General features: G+C 37.3%; 2 protein-coding genes across 6 annotated transcripts in view; one reads left to right on the forward strand and one right to left on the reverse strand.

Annotated features, from left to right (window-relative positions):
• LOC138702245 (uncharacterized) overlaps positions 1 to 5,354 on the reverse strand; it is a 34,859-nt gene extending 29,505 nt beyond the window's left edge. Inside the window, exons 1-2 of the mRNA XM_069829833.1 lie at positions 5,290 to 5,354; positions 4,797 to 4,979 (exon numbers count right to left, since the gene is read on the reverse strand). Coding sequence (XP_069685934.1) covers positions 4,797 to 4,961 — 165 coding nt within the window. The 5' untranslated portion in view covers positions 4,962 to 4,979; positions 5,290 to 5,354. The remainder of the gene's footprint in view (positions 1 to 4,796; positions 4,980 to 5,289) is intronic.
• Positions 5,355 to 10,671: 5,317 nt separating this feature from the next.
• The window catches only part of Idua (alpha-L-iduronidase), an 83,677-nt gene continuing 71,958 nt past the window's right edge, over positions 10,672 to 22,390 (forward strand). For 2 of the 5 annotated variants that reach the window (XM_069828227.1, XM_069828223.1), the window contains exons 1-3: positions 10,685 to 10,801; positions 11,786 to 11,942; positions 19,882 to 20,027. In XM_069828227.1, the coding sequence (XP_069684328.1) occupies positions 11,934 to 11,942; positions 19,882 to 20,027 (155 nt within the window). In that variant the 5' untranslated portion in view covers positions 10,685 to 10,801; positions 11,786 to 11,933. Of the gene's footprint in view, positions 10,802 to 11,785; positions 11,943 to 19,118; positions 19,270 to 19,881; positions 20,028 to 22,390 lie in introns of all 5 variants that reach the window. The other 3 variants (XM_069828224.1, XM_069828225.1, XM_069828226.1) reach the window with 3 other exon arrangements.

Here is a 22,390-nt window from a genome sequence, read left to right on the forward strand (position 1 = left end):
TTTAAGCAAGTTTCGAGAAAAATGCAAAAAAAAAAACTTTTTTTTATTTCTTTCCTAATTATTATTTTTTGCACGTTATATTTCTGGTTGTTTTAGTGATCAAGACAAAGTAGTATACCAACTTTTAAAGTCGTAACACTTGTGAAAATATCCAAAATTTAATTTCAAATTTTCAAAAAATGAATGACTAGAAGTGGACTTGAATAGTTATTGATGATTGCTTGTTTACTATGTCCCATCCAATTTATTTCTACTCGTCATTTAAATATTAAAACCACATTTCAACAAAGCCCTATTAAGAATTATGGAATGCACAAACTATACGAACTGTATAGCCTAGTGATTATTTATTTATATACTGTTAAATTAGTGACGTCATTCATTGTGTTCATTTTGAATTGAAATTAATAGTGACTTTCAAGGTTCATTACTTAAATGCTATAAATTTATGTTTCCGTAGGTGATAGCCCTGCCAAGACTCTGGAATTCGCTACCTGCTAGCATCAGGGACTGTCGAAATAAAATTGAATTCAAACGCAAACTTACTAGGCACTTGGTCAGTAATTGATTTCTTGTAAATAGTTTCCTTAATCTGTAACAAAATATTTCAATATCCAGTAATTTCATCACTATACAATTTTGTTATTCTAGGTTTAATTTGTAATTCAGTAAATATACAATATTCTTTGTTTTTCTATGATAAATTATCTAGCTTTAATTAGTGAGGTAATCTTTTCGTACTTTGATTTTTATTGTAATTGTAATTGTAAATTTAATACTAATTGTAATTTTATTTGTAACTGTAAATTTAATACTAATTGTAATTTTATTCTTCATATTATAGGTGGAATCTCCTGGTAGAGGGGTAGAGAAGGCCTGACAGCTTTATATCTACCAGGTTAAATAAATAAATACTAATAAATGCTAATACTAATACTAATGATAGGAGTAAAGTTTTCGAAAATTTAAAGCAGGTTAGGTGCAAAGAAATCTCAAAGAAACTACCGACAGGAAATCTAGGATAATTGTAAACCTTGTAACGAGATAACGCATTATAAATAAAATGAATTTATTACAATCTTTTTTTGAAAATTACATGCCGCCACTGATGAACCTTGGCACGGGCAGAGAATGTAAACAACTCCATGCGAAATTCGATTATCCCCAATAGAAGTGGAGTGAGGCTGACGTCATATTTCCCCTACTTACGGATTCTGCAGGCCTGTACTAGGCATTTCCTACTGTCAGCTTTGTGACGTCACACGTCTTTGCTCTCGCGTTCCTTGAGAGGGGAAGCATAGCTATAACAGCAAAGTAGCGGGCGTGGCAGTGGAAGGGATGGAGATGTTTAAATAGCGGTGACACAACATTACCCTCCCTCACGTGCTCTTCAGCTCTGCTCCAAGAAGGGAAACGCGCTTCGACGTCACAGGTTTTCCAGTTGGAAATGACTATTTAACATGATAATGCAAGTAAATAAGAGTATTTCATTTCTTTCTAACGCATGTCAGTGCTAGTTGCTCTGTATTTTATTCTTGCGCTGTGACTAAATAAGGCAGTGTTAAAAGTGCCATAAATTTAGGACAATGAATATTATTATTATTGTTATTATTATTATTATTATTATTATTATTAATTTAATGCTCCAGACTATTAGAACTCAGTCATTAGTCTTCTAGCCTCCCAATATATTTGTCCATTCGTCTCGTTCCTGAATTTGTGAAGTGTAGTACTTTTCCTAAGATGGTCGCAGTTCATGGTGCCATTTCCTCTGCACAGCATATAGTTTGGTGAATCCAGAATGTTGAAGCGATAGAAGTGTTCTGCCAAGCAATCGTGTCCTGTAATTAGGCGGAATGTTGCTACAGCTTCTATATTATTTTTTTTTATTATTTTTTTATTTTTTATTTTATTTTTTATTTTATTTTATTTTTTATTTTAAATAATATATATGATATGCGTAAATCACTTCGTGATTTAAGACGGCGCTTATTCCGTCGGATCCCGGCCAACTAGTCACTCATTACGAGTGCATCTCAGCACATGTGTGGACTTCGGTCCTAGGTTCATAGATATCTATAACGTAGTGTAGAGGGCGGCCACTAGAGGGAACCCAAGAGTTGGAACTTAAAACTGAGACGATTCTTCCGACGCCGGGGTGGAATCCGGTGTGGCTTAGTGGATAAAGCGTCAGCACGTAGAGCTGAAAACCCGGGTTCAAATCCCGGCGCCGGAGAGAATTTTTCTCCGTTCCATTACTCTTTCATCGTATGTTACAGCTTCACTTCGGGAAGTTTCCAGAATGATATTTTTTCCGTTACCAACTGAAGGGTTCAGAGCCATAGTGGGCCAAGCGCCCTTTATGAAAAACGGAGAAAGCAAGGCTTAAAGTTAAGTGAATATCATAATTTAATGAAGATTGACATATCATTTAGTTTTAATGTGCATACTTTATATTACTTGCTATATGTTTCATTGAATTATGGTACTCAATTTTAAGCCTTGTTTCCTACGTTTGGCGCTTGGCCCACTATGGCTCTGAACCCTACAATTTCGCTCACATCTTGCCTTAGCTAATTTATCTCAGTTTGTCGGATCTTTCCTTTATAAACTGGAAATGATGATTGATTTTGCTGAAAAAAATAGAGTTGTTTCCTGTGGAGGGTCAACTATTTTTGTGCTTTTTTTAAAAATCTTCCTGAAGAAGCGTAGAAATTGAAGAGTGTGCCGCACACTCCAGCGTCTACACAACCTCCTTCTTCCATCAGTGAACCATCGGTATGGATGTGTAGGTATTCATCCTCAGGAATATACAGTATTATCACAGACTAGTATATATACCAGTCACGAAGCTCAATACGTGGGGAATATGCATCCATAGATAGTTGCTAACCACTAGGATCGCCACTATCGCCTCATCACAGACAATGCGAAATAATACCGGCACAGTCTGTTGTTCCTAGTACCCTCAAGAACTCAAACTTCGTGGGTGTATATAGTAGACTGTGGTATTATAATCTTTTAGAGAGGGAGATAGGTTTGGAAGTAGACATCGAAAAAACATGATTATGTGTCATGACCAGAACATAGTACAAAATGTAAAAATAAAAATTGGAAATTTGAAAAGGTGAAAAAGGAAAAACAGAGCAGATTCGTGCACAAGAAATTCGTTCTCGTATAAACTTAATCTCTCACGGAATCAACCGAAGTTTGCCGAAGGGGACTGAGTATAATATACCAATGGGTAACCGTCTATTTTTTTTTCTTAGATTATACACGGAAGGACCAGACGAAAGAAATGGGAAGATTCCTGGTACCCGGTACTCGGTATATTATAAGCTGTTAAGTCAGCCAGTGTTGTATAAGCATAAAAGATGTATATTTCCCTGGACCAAAAATATAATTACAATCTGACTAGAATCACATCTAGTAAAAAACTATGGAACAGATGCATTATAGGACCCACCCCGAGTATTCCATAGTATCGATTATATATTGTATATTTTCGATATTATATCAAGTATGCCATCTTAACAAAACTAAATACATAGTACTATAAACATGTATAATTTAATAAAACCAACAACAATGAAATTAAGCTCATATTAGTCACCTTTGTTATACAATATATGAAATTTTATTCAAAATAAAGTTAAAGAAACAAACCAAAGCTAAACTTAAAACACAGTAACATTAAACTTTCAATCAATACAGCATTGGTATTAATACAACAATAAAATTAAGTTTATATTAGTCATCTTAATAATATGTTATAAAATACTAATTCTACTCCATTTATACTGCATTTTTTGTCTGGGGAAAATACTAGTCTTTCACAAAAACACATTTTTACTAGTATTTTTCCTGGGCCAAAGAATTAAAAACAAAATTGGTGTAAAATTAGCATTTTACCATGGACCTCACTGGAGATGTTCCGTTTCATCTTCTCCGTTATCCGAGTGATTTCACAAAGTGCTACGATACGGCGTTCCTGTGTCTATCATTTAATACCTTGCAATTTCCAATGACATCTCCACAGAAGTTCATCTCGTTTACTTTAAAATTTCTTCAGTCTCATCTCAGGATTACATGTTTCGCAAAACATTTCACTCCTAAGTAAACCACATTCACATAAAAAAAAAACCATAAACATAGCCTACATGTCTTTATTCATGGATCAAGCAACTAAAAAGTTTACAACTTATTTATAATTTCATAATTTCCATTTCGAGGCCTACATTTTAAATCAAGAGGGAGAATTCGATCCACTTCTTTTTTATATTTAACTATAGCATTCGAAATTGCCGCCATGATTATGATCAAACTAATTTACAACAATATTGATTAGTTGGCAACATAATGAACACAATATATATCGATCATTTAATTGATCGAAACGGAACTTCTGTTGACCTTTTTTTTTGTGGCTTAGCATATTTTTATATTTAGGGTGGGTCCTATAATGCATCTGTTCCCAAACTATTAAAATTCTTTTCAGAAAGGAGCCACTGTGTAAACAGAAAAGCGACCTATGTAACGAGTATCGGATACTAGGAAACTACCAAGAAATGCTGACAAATTTTGAAGGTTAATTTTTTTTAACAAACTGGACGTCTTTATCTTATCGGATTGTTGAATTATGGCCGAAACAAAAAAGTCTACCCACAGCAGAATAATGTTTCGCATCTAACAGTCACTCACACATGACGTACATATTATGTGAAATGCAATGGATAGTGAGTGGGGTTATTTAAACGTTACATTCACAGTGAGACAGCTTCATACATTATTGTTACCTTCTCAAATAGGTCATCATTATTTTCCTCGCGTTTAGAATTGTCTTCATTTCTCCTTTGATTTTGATCCCGTCTCATAGCATGTGCAGTATCACTTTCTGGCGTCGTTTTTAATCTTTCTGTATCTCCTGCTGGATTCCCGTCTTGTTCCTCTGTTTCAGACATTTCCGGCCAGCTTACTCGCTGAAATTTTCATCCATAACAAACTGTTAATATTTATGCAAAGAAATATGTAAAAAAAATGCCATCTCGTAACAATGTGCAAAACACAATTAAATATTAATAATATTCGTTATAATTTATTTTAACCATAATAAGTGGATATGAAGTATGGTTATCAGTGAAAAGGAAATAATTGAATAATAGGTAAGAAAGGTAGATAAAAAAGTTTTCAGAGACTGTACAAAAATGAGCAATTAGAATAAAGTAAACTACTAGTTCAGTTCTTAATCTTCTATTTTATAAAAAATAGCAATATTTTGTCTGTATTTACCTCTATTTCTTTAATACACTACAAACAATTTTATTTCATAATAAACTTTCAACCACTGCCCACTAAATATTAAATAACTGACGCTTGGGCCAGTGTTGCCAACTCGATTCTTAAAAATCAGCTGTGTAGCCGTGCAGAAACCGCTAAATTGCTATATTGTCAATGTAAAATTATATTATTTTGCCGCTGTGAGTGCTAAAAATACCCGCTAAACTCCTATATCAGCAATACAAATTCCATAAATTTTACCCGCTAAACTAACGCCGAAAAACGCTAGATCTAGCGGGAAAACCGCTGAATTGGCAATACTGGCTTGGGCTATGTAATAAAATCACAGTCTAGTATATACAGTCACGAAGCTTGAGTTGTTGAGGGTATTAGGAACAATAGACTGTGCCGGTACTATTTCGCATTGTCTGTGATGAGGCGATAGTAGCGATCCTAGTGGTTAGCAACTATCTATGGATGCATATTCCCTACGTATTGAGCTTCGTGACTGTATATACTAGACTGCGATAAACTACACGGAAGTGATAAGGAGATTTGCACCAATAAAATAAGTTGGCTTTGCTTGTAAGAATTATCGCTAGGTTCGTATTTAGCCATCAGTTACTTCAGTCGCGGTTATTTAGTAAGTCTATGAGTTCAGTCCCCAGCACCGCCTGCTACAACGCATCTGATGGTTGCTTATACTGCCTGCCAGAGCCTTCTTCAGTTACAAGCCGGAGCCATACGTCGGTAACACTGTAATTAACTGTCACCCGGAGGCCTACTATCCAGAACACGTGTTTGTGCTAATGTCGATTTTCAGTGTAAATTAATGTTACAATATAAGTGTGTGTCGACGGAATTACGTTCGCGGTCGTACCAAACGTTAATTGTTGATGTATTATAAACTAAGTGCGTGTTGGCGATAAAAACAAAACAATAAATGAAAATATGGCTGCAGTATTTGGCAATTTTTACGGTTATTATTAATGACAAAATGATTGACAATTCTTCTAAATATTAAAATTGTATAAACTACATTTTTATAGTCTTACTTGTGGTTTGTGGTGTATCAGAATTCTAGCCAAATTGTTGGGTCTCGCCTGCTATATCAATAAAGTTCCGCCGTTGATTTTCAAGTTCATTGTAAACAGGTGTTTTGTGATGTTACAGTTTTGTTGAAGGTTCGGAATGCCTGCTATACGTCAGAACTGTCTATATTTGTAGATGCATACACTCACTTTGTAGGTTTTCAAGGTTTATTTTTTAATATTATTTCTTTTGTAATAAATTAGTTATAAACATGTTTCTTTTCAGTTCGTATTTACAGGATTTAAAGTTCACTGAGTTTACGCTAATTGACACATACTTAATAGATAATGGTGTGTTTTGTTACGTATTATGTTGAAGGTATGTTTCTTAATTTTTTCATAGATTTTTATACTTGGCCTTGGCCTATTTAAAATTATATTTTAGAAAATTTGTAACAAATAATTTAGGATAACAGTATTGTTATGGTGACTGGAGAGGTTCAAACTAAACGTGGCTTCCTGGGCATCTGAAATACTTATAGAAAAGAATGACAGATAATCACATGAAATTAAAATGTATATGATATCCTAGACCTTTCACGTCAGAGATGAAACAACATACAGCGGTAAAACAGTGTCAATTTACTACCCACATAATGGTTAATTGATTGGAATAGGGTATTGCGAAAGTACATTGTTATTTGATTTATTTTTGGTACAAGTAACATTTCTTTAAATGTTTATTTATTTTCCCTTGTACCATCAATCAAAAAAACGTATGCTTTTAATTTTTTAAAAGTTATAAGTGGCTGTATGCAAGTACTTACGGGGTATTCTGAAATTCAAATAAAATATCATGTCGGATTCCGGAATAAATTACGTACATGAATACAGTGAATCTTGATCATATGCACTTAGTTTTGTATCAATTAATGTCGAAAATGTTTTGTGACAACGAAATCAAAGCACTAAAACGTCAAACGTCATGCCTTTATTTCGCCTCCGTCCGCCTCCACTAAGCGTTGCCAAACCTACCCATGCTCCGGCTTGTAACTGAAGATGGCTCTGTGCCTGCTCATAAGACCATTCTAACAATGCTTTCGCTGAAATGGTAGGTGGCAGCAGACTTCTCGTAAAGAGGGAGAACATCAACTTTGTTTTTAAGTTGACTTAGGATATTTGAATCGAGTTATTTTTTGACATAGAAAGGGCCTACGTCTTACCTCGCAGTCGTGCCGTTTCGTGAAGAAATAAAAAGTGATAGGATTTCAAATGCTTACTTAAAAGAATTATTAGCCACAGCCAAATGCTAATGTTATCAATAGTTAGGTCATGAACAAATATAATTTGTTTGGTCACACCCAAGGATGCCATCTCCCCTCGCTACGAGCATGAGGGCGCCGAATTTGCGTATACAATTAGCTGTGCCGCGCTGACTCTCTCAGTAATATCTCGGCAACGAGAGCGCCTGCAGATCTGTGCGACCATTCATTTGATTTGTAATAGCGAGTTCTGTAATATTAAAGTAATAATAGACAGTACGATGGACTTTGACTTAATTTGTTGTGAGCTGGAACTAATTTCGGAAACTCGCTTCATATTAAAGGAAAATATATTACATGCCCACCATTAATTACTTCTCGATATCTTAGTTGCCTCATGAGTAGAGGTCTGCGTTTGGTTACTTTGAATACAAGTTTGCTGTACATCGATCATACTAGCCTCGCTTGCTGCGGAGAGCAGCAAGTTGCGAGTCAACAGTTCAGAAGTCTTCCCACACGCTCAGCTACTTTGTGTTTAATCTGTTTATTTGTGTTCCTGTGTATATAAGTCGATGAACAACAGAAATAGTACTTATGTACAAAATACAACGTGGATTTAATAACAACAATAACAAAGTATTTATTCAAATGCAGTTTATATGCAATGAAATATAATTTTTACTACGGATAGACAAAAAAAAAAAAATCAGCAGTCAGTTCCTTTGTTTTCAGAAGCCACCATATTTTGTTCACACATGCAATGAGAAAATAAATGTTTAATTATTATGATGTATCGAAGTACGTATGATATTTCCGTGCAGGAATTCTGCATTACCATATGATGAAGGATGGGTGGAGCTGAAAAATTTTCTCTCCGGCACCGGGACTCGAACCCGGGTTTTCAGCTCTACGTGCTGAATAAGAGGTGAAACTTAAACTGAGAGGCTTAAATCCGGCATCGGAACTGGAATCCGGTGTGGCTTAGTGGATAAAGCGTCAGCACGTAGAGATGAAAAGTCGGGTTCGAATCCCGAAGTCGGAGAGAATTTTTCTCCGCTCCACTCATTCTTCATCATAAATGTTTAGGTTTTGAGTTTTTACAAATATTTTACCTCGTTACTTCACTGACAAAGAAAGGGTAATCATGGGTGTATTTTCAACGTGTTCTCGACTAATACAACAGATGACACGCACGGACCACGAATGTCTTTTAAGCGTGTTCCCGAGTAGTGCAATAGATGGGGGTCACGGAGCACTTTTGTGTTGACGCAGTACTTATTGATTTTTTGCAGGGCTTTGATTTGGAAATTTTAACTCAAAGCAATATACATTAAAACATAGGAAATTAATTCAATTTATTAGAGTATTAAAATTAACAGGAACAGAATTTACATATGTGTTGTTGATTGTGCAGTTTGAGCCTGCCATTTTGGATTGCTCTTTCAAGACTTGTGGATTGTTGCGCATACGATAGGGTTCCCAGACATATTGGAAAAAAATACGGGACATTTATCAGTTTTCACTGAGTAAGTTTAGTATGCGCACCCATCAAATATGCCAATCTTTCATAATGTGTGTGTAGTAAAGTTTAGTAAACAAACACTTTACTAACTAAGGGAAAGTAAACAAATAGTAAACAAAATTGTTAGGGAGCATATTTGCATTAATTTTAAGCTTATTTATGTAAGTTGCCTTCAAATTGTTTTTACAAGTTATTACAGAAATAGCTACAAAACACACTTCTCACGTGACAGTATTCTTATAAATCAATCCGCCTTGGCCTTGTAATACTTCTCTAAAGAATGAATTTCACTTAACAATTGTTTATTTTGAAGAATCATGTATGAAAATCAACACAGTCCTCACTGAAGAATGATTTTACAACAAGCATTGATTTTTACAGACAATTTATTTTTCTCATCAGTCCATAGAGCGTTCATGCGAGAAAATAATCTTTCGACACACGCATTTGTTCCAGGGATACACATAATGAACTCCACTACCCTCTTCAAATTTGAGAGTGCTCCTTCAGTACTTCTAAAAAGATCCACCCAGACTTCATCTAAACGTTTGGTGTTACCATCACTCGCCTTGAGAAATTAATAACTCACAATAATATTGTTTCATAATAGTCCATCTATAGTCACCTGCAATGATGAAGTGCGATGTTTGTAATTTGTAATATGGAATAGAGATTGTAATTTTTCTCTTTTTCTCAGTTCAGAACTCTAAAATACGAGACGGAAAGCTGTCCCGAAGACTTTTCTCGGGACAACGGGACGCATTAGCGAAAAACGGAACGATCCCGTATTTTACGGGACGTCTGGGAACCCTACTGTACGATTAATCAATATCGCATATTCTTAATTGGAAATCGATAGTTGCAATGTCATAATGAATAAGATAAAGATAAAGATAAAGATAGCCTATTGTGTCCCATGAAGGGCAAAGACTTCCTTAAATAAGGACCTATTTGTCTAACGTGATGAGCTAGTTTCACGTAGACGTGATATTTAAGTCTAAGAACTTGAATTTCCTTAACAATGATTCTCTCACTGCCTTTCACAACTTCCTGTCCATGTATAAATGTCTCTCGAGTAGTTTCCACTTTCTTCTGTCTCTCGCCTCTCTGGACCATTGTTGACCTGCCTGTTCTCTGAAGAAGTCTGCCCATCTGCGCCGAGGTCTGCCCTGAAGTCTCCTTCCTATACGGGGGTCCCACATGGTAGCTCGGTATGTCCATCTGTCGCCTCATAATGAATAGCAGTACTTTAATGTATGTCATTAAGATACTGTTACGTCACATGTAATTAGCGTATTATAGTATGGTCGAATATAAAGTATGTTAAATGGTACACATAATCTGTATAGATGGTTCATTTTAACTAAACATGCATAAAAAATTAGATTACAATAACACAGTATTTTGTAATTTGTATTTGAATAACTTTACTTGACTAGAATATTGTACATGAAATTGCTTCTAAGAAGAAATAATGGAAGCATATTACTGTTTTAGAGCTTCTCTTGAAATGAGAACTAGCAGAGGTTGGCAGTCATGCCTTGGGATAATTGACCATTAACTCACTGATATTCCAGCTGTACATCCCGTGATATTCATTATCAGACATCTGTTCACACGAGTTCAGAGTCCTCCACTCGGTTATTGCTCAACGTGCACAGCGCGTGTTGTGGGAAGTCATAACCTCAGTTACATTATCCAATTTAAAGGTAGGTAAGATTACAATGTGATACAGAGTGGTTTGTTACATTTAATGCTTGGTAGTATATTGATCCCAAGTGAATGCTGAATAAATGTGATTTCTTTAATCCCAAAGTATAGTTTGCTTAAAGCGAAAGAAAAATTAACTCAGATAAGGATATCATGTCTGGATAATATTACATGACATTAACAATATTAAAAGTTTTGTTATTTGTTTAAAAAAAGCTCTTAGGTAAGATTGAAGCTCTAACACTTGTGATTACAAATTCAGACGATCCATGATGAAATTCTCGGCAGGGCATTAGAGATTTTTCGGGTCTACTTGACTATAGGATATCGATAGTGAGTTTATGAGAACTTATTTATTTATTTTTTATTTGGTTATTTAATGACGCTGTATCAACTACGAGGTTATTTAGAGTCGATGGAATTGGTGATAGCGATATATTTGGAGAGATGAGGCCCAGGATTTGCGATTACCTGACATTTGCCTTACGGTTGGGGAAAACCTCGGAAAAACCCAACCAGGTAATCAGCCCAAGCGGGAATCGAATCCGCTCCCAAGCCCAACTCCGAATCGGCAGGTAAGCGCCTTAACCGTCCGAGCTATGCCGGTGGCTATGAGAATTTATATTGGCTAGTTTAGAGAAGGGATGATGTCATAAGATTGACGTCATCAGTTACTGTAACAAGTTTTTAAGTTTCCCGGGATGTATTGAGAGTTACAACGATGGTTGGTGTATTATACCTGTTTCTTTTTTTAAAGATGGAACATGACATTAGCGCTGCGATCGGAAAAACAACTGAATGTCACATAGCGTGTTAGGTCTATTGCCATGGTAACAACGGTTGAGTGGTTGGGTACCGACTGCGCGCGAAAGAGTCAATTTTTGTCCAACTGCGCGCGAACGACTGAATTGTAAACAGCTCAACTGCGCGCTACATTATTAAAACAACTTCTTTCATATATTCTGATTCTGCGTTTGTTCCAGAAATTTGGACTTCTGACACTATCACATCAGAAAGAAGAATCAATACTTGTGAGGTATCCCACAGGGCTTTCGGAGTTAACTTTAACGGTGCACATCCACTACATAAAACTTTTTTGACGCTATAATTCAAATGCAGACATCAAAATGAATGACACAGGTACTTACAAATCTAAATCTGCCTGCGAAAAGCGTAGGTAGTACATAGGGGAATTAGTTTTAAAATAAAGGCAAGGAATTATCTCACTATTGCGTTTCCTAAAGAGTATTTGTTATTATTACAAGAAAACTTGATAATTTAAATCAGCGACCAAACTCGAGCTGCAGTGATTACATGCGACAGACAGCCAGTAAGGAGACTGAGGAAATGTACTTGGCATGAGAACTACAACCAGTGATGGTTCCTGTACTAACATCTTGATCAATCCCGCGGATAAAAATCTAAAGCTTTGCTGTATCAGTAATGTCACTGCTGTCATCGAGAGCCAGTGAATAATAAACGATTTTTCTTGCTTCTTTTTTTAACCTTCCTCTTGAATATAATCACGAATTTTCTACATTCTTCTCCCGATACTTGGTCGAGAAATTCGTAGCTTTTCAAAATGAAAAACTTCTTATGGACAAGTTATTTAAGCTATTTCAATCATTACTCTTTTGAGAAATTATGTTCTATTAAAAGGCTTCAGAGCACGAGATATTTGAGTGTGTTAGATAGGGGAAAAGCTAATGACAGGAGGCTTAGGACAATGTTAGAGTTGGTAAGTGACAGGAGATCGATGACTATGACAAGGTTAGAGAGTTGAGGATCAGGGGATAGGTCAGTGACGTAAGATCGAGGAATGTGGCAAGGCTAGAGTGAGTTACATGAGGGGATAGATAAGTGACAGGAGACCTAGGATTGTGACAAGGTCAGAGTGGGTTAAATAAGGGGATATCTAAGTGATATGAGGCCGAGAAATATGGTGAAGTTAGTGGATTAGGTGAGGATATAGCTGCTAAGTGGTAGGAAACCTAGGACTGTGACAAAATTAGAGTTGGTTAGATGAGGGGATAGATAAGTGACAAGAAACAGGATCGTGACAAGATTAGTATATGTTAAATGAGAGGTTATAAGTGACATGAGTCCGAGGACAGTGACAAGAATAGAGTTGGTTAGATGAGGGGATAGTTAAGTGACAGGAGACAGGACTGTGACAAGATTACTATGTGTTAAATGAGGTTATGAGTAACATGAGTCTGAGGACTGTGACAAGATTACAATTGGTTAGGTGAGGGGATAGATAAGTGACAGGAGACAGGATCGTGACAAGATTAATGTGTGTTAAGTGAGAGGTTATAAGTGACATGAGTCCGAGGACTGTGACATGGTTAGAGTGGGTTAGATGAGGGGATAGATAAGTGACAGGAGACGGATCGTGACAAGATTAGTGTGTGTTAAATGAGAGGTTATAAGTGACATGAGTCCGACGACTGTGACAAGATTACAGTTGGTTAGATGAGGGGATACATAAGTGACAGGAGACAGGATCGTGACAAGATTAGTGTGTGTTAAATGAAAGGTTATAAGTGACATGAGTCCGAGGACTGTCACAAGATTACAGTTGGTTAGATGAGGGGATAGATAAGTGACAGGAGACAGGATCGTGACAAGATTAGTGTGTGTTAAGTGAGAGGTTATAAGTGACATGAGTCCGAGGACTGTGACATGGTTAGAGTGGGTTAGATGAGGGGATAGATAAGTGACAGGAGACGGATCGTCACAAGATTAGTGTGTGTTAAATGAGAGGTTATAAGTGACATGAGTCCGACGACAGTGACAAGATTACAGTTGGTTAGATGAGGGGATACATAAGTGACAGGAGACAGGATCGTGATAAGATTAGTGTGTGTTAAATGAGAGGTTATAAGTGACATGAGTCCGAGGACTGTCACAAGATTACAGTTGGTTAGATGAGGGGATAGATAAGTGACAGGAGACAGGATCGTGACAAGATTAGTGTGGTTTAATTAGAGGTTATAAGTGACATGAGAGTCCGAGGACTGTGACAAGATTCGAGTTGGTTAGATGAGGGGATAGATAAGTGACAGGAGACAGGATCGTGACAAGATTAGTGTGTGTTAAATGAGAGGTTATAAGTGACATGAGTCCGAGGACAGTGACAAGATTAGAGTTGGTTAGATGAGGGGATAGTTAAGTGACAGGAGAGAGGACTGTGACAAGATTACTATGTGTTAAATGAGGTTATAAGTAACATGGGTCCGAGGACTGTGACAAGATTACAGTTGGTTAGGTGAGGGGATAGATAAGTGACAGGAGACACGATCGTGACAAGATTAGTGTGTGTTAAGTGAGAGGTTATATGTGACATGAGTCCGAGGACTGTGACATGGTTAGAATGGGTTAGATTAGGGGATAGATAAGTGACAGGAGACGGATCGTGACAAGATTAGTGTGTGTTAAATGAGAGGTTATAAGTGACATGAGTCCGAGGACTGTCACAAGATTACAGTTGGTTAGATGAGGGGGATAGATAAGTGACAGAAGACAGGATCGTGACAAGATTAGTGTGTGTTAAATGAGAGGTTATAAGTGACATGAGAGTCCGACGACTGTGACAAGATTAGAGTTGGTTAGATGAGGGGATAGATAAGTGATAGGAGACAGGATCGTGACAAGATTAGTGTGTGTTAAATGAGAGCTTATAAGTGACATGAGTCCGAGGACTGTGACAAGGTTAGAGTGGGTTAGATGAGGGGATAGATAAGTGACAGGAGACAGGATCGTGAGAAAATTAGTGTGTGTTAAATGAGAGGTTATAAGTGACATGAGTCCGAGGACTGTGACAAGGTTAGAGTGGGTTAGATGAGGGGATAGATAAGTGACAGGAGACAGGATCGTGACAAAATTAGTGTGTGTTAAATGAGAGCTTATAAGTGACATGAGTCCGAGGACTGTGACAAGATTAGAGTTGGTTAGATGAGAGGATAGATAAGTGACAGGATACAGGATCGTGAGAAAATTAGTGTGTGTTAAATGAGAGGTTATAAGTGACACGAGTCCGAGGACAGTGACAAGGTTAGAGTGTGTTAGATGAGGGGATGGATAAGTGACAGGATTCAGGATCGTGATAAAATTTGTGTGTGTTAAATGAGAGGTTATAAGTGACATGAGTCCGAGGACAGTGACAAGGTTAGAGTGGGTTAGATGAGGGGATAGATAAGTGATAGAGGACAGGATCGTGAGAAAATTAGTGTGTGTTAAATGAGAGGTTATAAGTGACATGAGTCCGAGGATAGTGACAAGGTTAGTGTGTGTTAGATGAGGGGATGGATAAGTGACAGGAGATAGGATCGTGACAAGATTAGTGTGTGTTAAATGAGAGGTTATAAGTGACATGAGTCCGAGGACTGTGACAAGATTAAAGTTGGTTAGATGAGGGGATAGATAAGTGACAGGAGACAGGATCGTGACAAGATTAGTGTGTGTTAAATGAGAGGTTGTAAGTGACATAAGTCCGAGGACAGTGACAAGGTTAGAGTGGGTTAGATGAGGGGATAGATAAGTGACAGGGTGCAGGATCGTGACAAAATAAGTGTGTGTTAAATGAGAGGTTATAAGTGACATGAGTCCGAGGACTGTGACAAGATTAGAGTTGGTTAGTTGAGAGGATAGATAAGTGACAGGAGACAGGATCGTGACAAGATTAGTGTGTGTTAAATGAGAGGTCATAAGTGACATGAGTCCGAGGACTGTGACAAGGTTAGAGTGGGTTAGATGAAGGGATAGATAAGTGACATGAGACAGGATAGTGACAAAATTAGTGTGTGTTAAATGATAGGTTATATGTGATACGAGTCCGAGGACTGTGACAAGGTTAGAGTTGGTTAGATGAGAGGATAGATAAGTGACAGGAGGCAGGATCATGACAAAACTAGTGTGTGTTAAGTGAGAGGTTATAAGTGACATGAGTCCGAGGACAGTGACAAGGTTAGAGTGGGTTAGATGAGGGGATAGATAAGTGACAGGAGACAGGATCATGACAAAATTAGCGTGTGTTAAATGAGAGGTTATAAGTGACATGAGACCGAGGACAGTGACAAGGTTAGAGTGGGTTAGATGAGGGGATAGATAAGTGATAGAAGACAGGATCGTGAGAAAATTAGTGTGTGTTAAATGTGAGGTTATAAGTGACATCAGTCCGAGGACAGTGACAAGGTTAGAGTGTGTTAGATGAGGGGATAGATAAGTGACAGGAGACAGGATCGTGAGAATATTAGTATGTGTTAAATGAGAGGTTATAAGTGACATGAGTCCGAGGACAGTGACAAGGTTGGAGTGGGTTAGATGAGGGGAAAGATAAGTGACAGGAGATAGGATCGTGACAAGATTAGTGTGTTAAATGAGGGGTTATAAGTGACATGAGTCCGAGGACTGTGACAAGAATAAAGTAGGTTAGATGAGGGGATAGATAAATGACAGGAGACAGGATCGTGACAAAATTAGTGTGTGTTAAATGAGAGGTTATAAGTGACATGAGTCCGAGGATTGTGACAAGATTAGAGTTGGTTAGATGAGGGAATAGATAAGTGACAGGAGACAGGATCGTGACAAGATTAGTGTGTGTTAAATGAGAGGTTATAAGTGACATGAGTCCGAGGACTGTGACAAGATTAGAGTTGGTTAGATGAGGGAATAGATAAGTAACGGGAGAAAGGATCGTGACAAAATTAGTGTGTGTTAAATGAGAGGTTATAAGTGACATGAGTCCGAGGACTGTGACATGTTTAGAGTGGGTTAGATGAGGGTATAGATAAGTGACAGGAGACAGGATAGTGACAAAATTAGTGTGTGTTAAATGAGAGGTTATATGTGACATGAGTCCGAGGACTGTGACAAGATTAGAGTTGGTTAGATGAGAGGATAGATAAGTGACAAGAGGCAGGATCATGACAAATTTAGTGTGTGTTAAGTGAGAGGTTATAAGTGACATGAGTCCGAGGACAGTGACAAGGTTAGAGTGGGTTAGATGAGGGGATAGATAAGTGACAGGAGACAGGATCATGACAAAATTAGCGTGTGTTAAATGAGAGGTTATAAGTGACATGAGTCCTAGGACAGTGACAAGGTTAGAGTGGGTTAGATGAGGGGAAAGATAAGTGATAGGAGATAGGATCGTGACAAGATTAGTGTGTTAAATGAGGGGTTATAAGTGACATGAGTCCGAGGACTGTGACAAGAATAAATTTGGTTAGATGAGGGGATAGATAAGTGACAGGGGACAGGACGGTGACAAAATTAGTGTGTTAAATGAGAGGTTATAAGTGACATGAGTCGGAGGACTGTGACAAGATTAGAGTTGGTTAGATGAGGGAATAGATAAGTGACAGGAGACAGGATCGTGACAAGATTAGTGTGTGTTAAATGAGAGGTTATATGTGACATGAGTCCGAGGACTGTGACAAGATTAGAGTTGGTTAGATGAGAGGATAGATAAGTGACAAGAGGCAGGATCATGACAAATTTAGTGTGTGTAAAGTGAGAGGTTATAAGTGACATGAGTCCGAGGACAGTGACAAGGTTAGAGTGGGTTAGATGAGGGGATAGATAAGTGACAGGAGACAGGATCATGACAAAATTAGCGTGTGTTAAATGAGAGGTTATAAGTGACATGAGTCCGAGGACAGTGACAAGGTTAGATTGTGTTAGATGAGGGGATAGATAAGTGACAGGAGACAGGATCGTGAGAAAATTAGTATGTGTTAAATGAGAGGTTATAAGTGACATGAGTCCTAGGACAGTGACAAGGTTAGAGTGGGTTAGATGAGGGGAAAGATAAGTGATAGGAGATAGGATCGTGACAAGATTAGTGTGTTAAATGAGGGGTTATAAGTGACATGAGTCCGAGGACTGTGACAAGAATAAAGTTGGTTAGATGAGGGGATAGATAAGTGACAGGGGACAGGATGGTGACAAAATTAGTGTGTGTTAAATGAGAGGTTATAAGTGACATGAGTCCGAGAACTGTGACAAGATTAGAGTTAGTTAGATGAGGGAATAGATAAGTGACAGGAGACAGGATCGTGACAAGATTAGTGTGTGTTAAATGAGATGTTATAAGTGACATGAGTCCGAGGACTGTGACAAGATTAGAGTTGGTTAGATGAGAGAATAGATAAGTAACAGGAGAAAGGATCGTATCAAAATTAGTGTGTGTTAAATGAGAGGTTATAAGTGACATGAGTCCGAGGACTGTGACAAGGTTAGAGTGGGTTAGATAAGAGAATAGCTTAGTAATAAGAGGTTACCCTATGTGACGCTAATATAAACAATAATAATAATAATAAAATAATAATAATCATCATCATCATCATCATCAAATGGGTAATATATCGAACATTTTCCGCAGTAAACAAGTAAACAAATAATAATAATTATAACATGTAGGCCTGCTGTTCTCAACAGAGCGGAAAAGTGCATTGAACTGCTGAAGTACATTGATAGTGTAAATAAGCAATAAATAATGTAATTATTAAATCATTTGAATCGCTATTTGTTAAGAGGGCAGATGTCACATTTTTTTTCACAATCCATTTTTTATTGAAATGTGTTCTTATACCACAGACGCATCAATTTATGTTAAAAAGACTTAAAAAACAGTAGAAACGGTTAAAATGGAACATAACATTTTATAGCTTATGTTAAAAGGGCGGATGTCCTGGACAGTTTTTTGTCTCTCCTGAGAAATGTGTATTTTCTTACTTCTTCCCTTTTAACAAACAGCGATTCATTTGTCTTTTCTTCTTGCTGCTTGTAGCGGTTGTTATGCGTAACACTGAAACAGCTCTATCTCCACACCATTGAAAATTGGACACATGTTTATACAGAATGGATCTAAATCAAATACTCGAACTTCTAGAGATGATACAAGAGACCGAAACATGTTTTTTGTTAAGTGACCATGAGTCGGAAACTAATATTATCGAATGACAAAACTGTAAGGAATAAATAGTACAGTTGTAACGTAGAACTAGATTATATATATATATATATATATATATATATATATATATATATATATATATATTAAACACACTGTGTACAATATAAAATATGAATGTTAACTGGAAGTTCTCATCATTTGCGTAAAAGTTCATTGAGTAAGTTCTTGTGGGGCAAGCAATTAGGTGATATTGTGGGCAGTGCTGACCGCACGGCCTGCATGAACACTGGGTCGATATCTGGTGATATCCTCTTTGGTCACAAACTCTATGATGAAAGCCATGTGCCGCGGTCCTCGTGAAGACATGCCTGAGTTCAAAGTTTGGTCCTTTCCAGTCCTCTGCGTGCATTGCTGGCGTCCGGAAGAAGTCTGGGTCAATTGCAGATGCCTTTTGCTTCCTGTCTTCGATGTGGGCTTCGTACGCTGTTGTGCTGCCTAGGTTGTTGTTTGCCCTCAATTCCCTGATGAAGAAGTCGGTGTCGGCTGGTACGTACACAAGTCTTGTCCGCGCGGTTTTTGTTAGTCGTAGTGCTCTTTTTATGTACGTAGTCTTTACAGCTTCCAGCCTTTAGATTTTTTAAATAGCACCTCACAAACGTGGAAAAAAAGATATATATTATATATATAATAAAATAAAATTTCGCTGTCTAGTTTGAAATAAACAAAAACAGGTAAACCGTCGAAATAAGTTGTTTTTAGGCACTTTGAAATAGCATTTTTAAGCAGAAATGTTCACGAATCGTGTAAATACCAAGTCCCAAAGCTATACGTTATCACTAGAAAAAGTTTTTTTCCTAAGATCCGCAATCTGCATGAGTATGATTGATAGGTGTTGGTTCGGAATCCTTGTGAAAGTGAAGAAGAATCGATTTACGGGCCGCAGTTTTTGAAGTAGATTTGAATCATGATCATGATGGTGTCGACGATGGCTCTGGCTCAGAACGCACTTCTTAATAATGGCTATCTACTATTTACGGAACTTTCATTTTCACTGTCTTACTCAATCATTTTCTAATTTAGTGTCTTAGTATTAAGGAATTAGTGTTAAATGTGAAAGAGAGAAATACATAGTACGAGCACTAATTTCTTTTGTCCTAGTTGAGCAAGATGTTACGCCGGGAAACTGCTGCCATCTTCAGCTGCATCTGCTTTACGATTGTGATTGCGGGACCCATTGTGTTGGTCCACGTTAATCAGCAGTCTGCTGCAAATCTCAAACACTTTTGGGAAAGTACTGGACTATGGTACGTACCCCAAAGCGTTCTTTCATCAATTACTGAACGCATCACAGAAGGTGCACCTCAAGGATCAGTTCTTAGACCAATATTATATAAAGTCTCTATAGAGCAAATATTCCAAAATCGCTTTTGTATTCTCCTGCTATATTTGCGGATGATATACTTTACGATGAGCACAGGAATCAATATTGTGCTATGTACACACTTAAAAGACATGTTACTATGGTAGAAAAAAGATTCAAAATGTGGCTGATTACTATACACCGACGTAATGTATTCAGTTCTTAGACTAAATATTAAACATTTATATATTGTTAAATACGTAGACATAATTAAATAGCCGCCCGGTACAAGGTTATAACCCTCATGTCTCAGAAGTAACTTTTTCGTGAATAATGGTTGTTAATGGTGTGTAATTCTTGTACTCGTATTAAAATCAACACACATGTCTGATTGTCAACCTTGCTCTAAAAATTGAAAGTATGTATAGTACAATGTTTTTTCCCCCCATTTTTAAAAAGAATTTCGCATTTGCTGGTGACAACCTTGTTCTGGGCGGCTATTCAATTGTCGATCGCAAACTAATATGGAGACAATATTTGATGAATATGTCAACTGATAAAGTAATTATACGGAATGTGGTTTTTATCACGCCACCTCATTCTAGTGTCGAGATCAAGAAAGCTGAGAACTCTACCGCCAAGCCTCCATTCATCTTAATAACGTATGTAGGGGTTACCTTTATATTTACCTTTAAAGCAACTGTATCCGCTATTTAAATCACCTTTTATTAATCTGCAAAAAAATATAACTCTCTATAATTACACTGATTATATGACCACATCTGCTATATACTGGGTGATTCAAAAGGAATAGTAAATATTCTGGGTGGTAGTATGGACTATTCCGGGTAAAAATGTTTCTATATATGTGTGACTTTCAATGGTTGTGGAAATACAATTGTTTGAATGTTACTCATAACAAGCCTTACAAGTGGTTTGAAGGAACGATAAATTACTAAGTACTATTAAAATAAATTACTAAGTACTATTAATTACGTACAAAGGAATAGTACGTGTCTCTTTCCTGAGATCGTCTGTGAGTAGCACTGTTTATAATGTGTGTAGAGAAACAACTATTTGTAATTCCATTGACTATATGGATAAGCATAGGCTATTCTTCCAGCATGACTGAGCCCTTGTACATTTTCGCCATGAGGTGACACATAATTTAAATCTCACATTCTAGGAACGATGGATTGGAAGCGGTGGTCACTTGCCTTGGCCACCATCAAGGTCCCCAGACCTTACGTCTGTCGATTTTTCGCTATGGGAGTGTGTGGAAGGAGAAGTGTACAAAAGCAAACACCAGAGACGAGTTAGTCACTCGTATTATGAATAGTGCTGCCCTCATAAAATAATGACAAGAACAACCGCAGAAGAACAACACTTACTGTTGTCTACAGAGCGGAAAATCGCATTGAACCATCTAAATAAGCATTATATGTAATTATAATCATTAAGTCATTTGTATCCTCTGATTGAGGTTCTGTCTGATATGTAGGGGAGAGTCGGGTAGTATCGGACATCGGGTAATATCGGACAGTGAGTTTCTTTCATCTACCACACGATGATAGTACCTGATTGACATGGTTACGTTTCTGTGATGTCGCATAGAGAAACGTAACCATGTCATTCAGGTATTACCATATGGCGGTAGATGAAGGAAACGCACTGTCCGATATTACCCGATGTCCGATACTACCCGACTTTTCCCTATATCTATTTTCAGGCGGTATAGCTCACTTGACGATATGTGTCAGAGGAAGAACAATTATTTGTATTGTATATGTAGCTCTTCGGTGATGTGTGCAATGGAGGGGGAAAGGAACTGACCACCCTACCCCATTATCTCCTGGTCTAGTTGCCTCATCCCAGGCCACTTGTCGGACTTGGGCAATCTATAGGGCCATAGTATGCCAAAGTGTTTGGAGCCGTTCAGCCCTCGTAAAGCGAATCCAAGCCAAAAAAATGTAAATACGAGAGACGACACGCCTAAAACCACTCTTTTGGAGCCTAGAATGCTGAAAAAACATATTTCCGTGAACATTTCGGAATATGTTATTTGCAACGTTGCAGTAACTTCTCATTACACGAAGGGAAAAAATAGTGTTAATGTAATTATTTTATACAAAACGTCATAAACTAAATTACCATGGGAATGGTAATTATAATTTATGAAAATATCCTTGACAGTGAGGAAAACAAAATAAATAAAGACCTTAAACCAGTAAACGACAGGCAGATAGGCAGACGGAGATAACTGCATCTTTATGTATGGACCTCGCTTTGTCAAAGAACGCATAATGA

This window comes from Periplaneta americana, chromosome 6, assembly GCF_040183065.1.
Source record: "Periplaneta americana isolate PAMFEO1 chromosome 6, P.americana_PAMFEO1_priV1, whole genome shotgun sequence".
Taxonomy (NCBI): Eukaryota; Metazoa; Arthropoda; class Insecta; order Blattodea; family Blattidae; genus Periplaneta; species Periplaneta americana.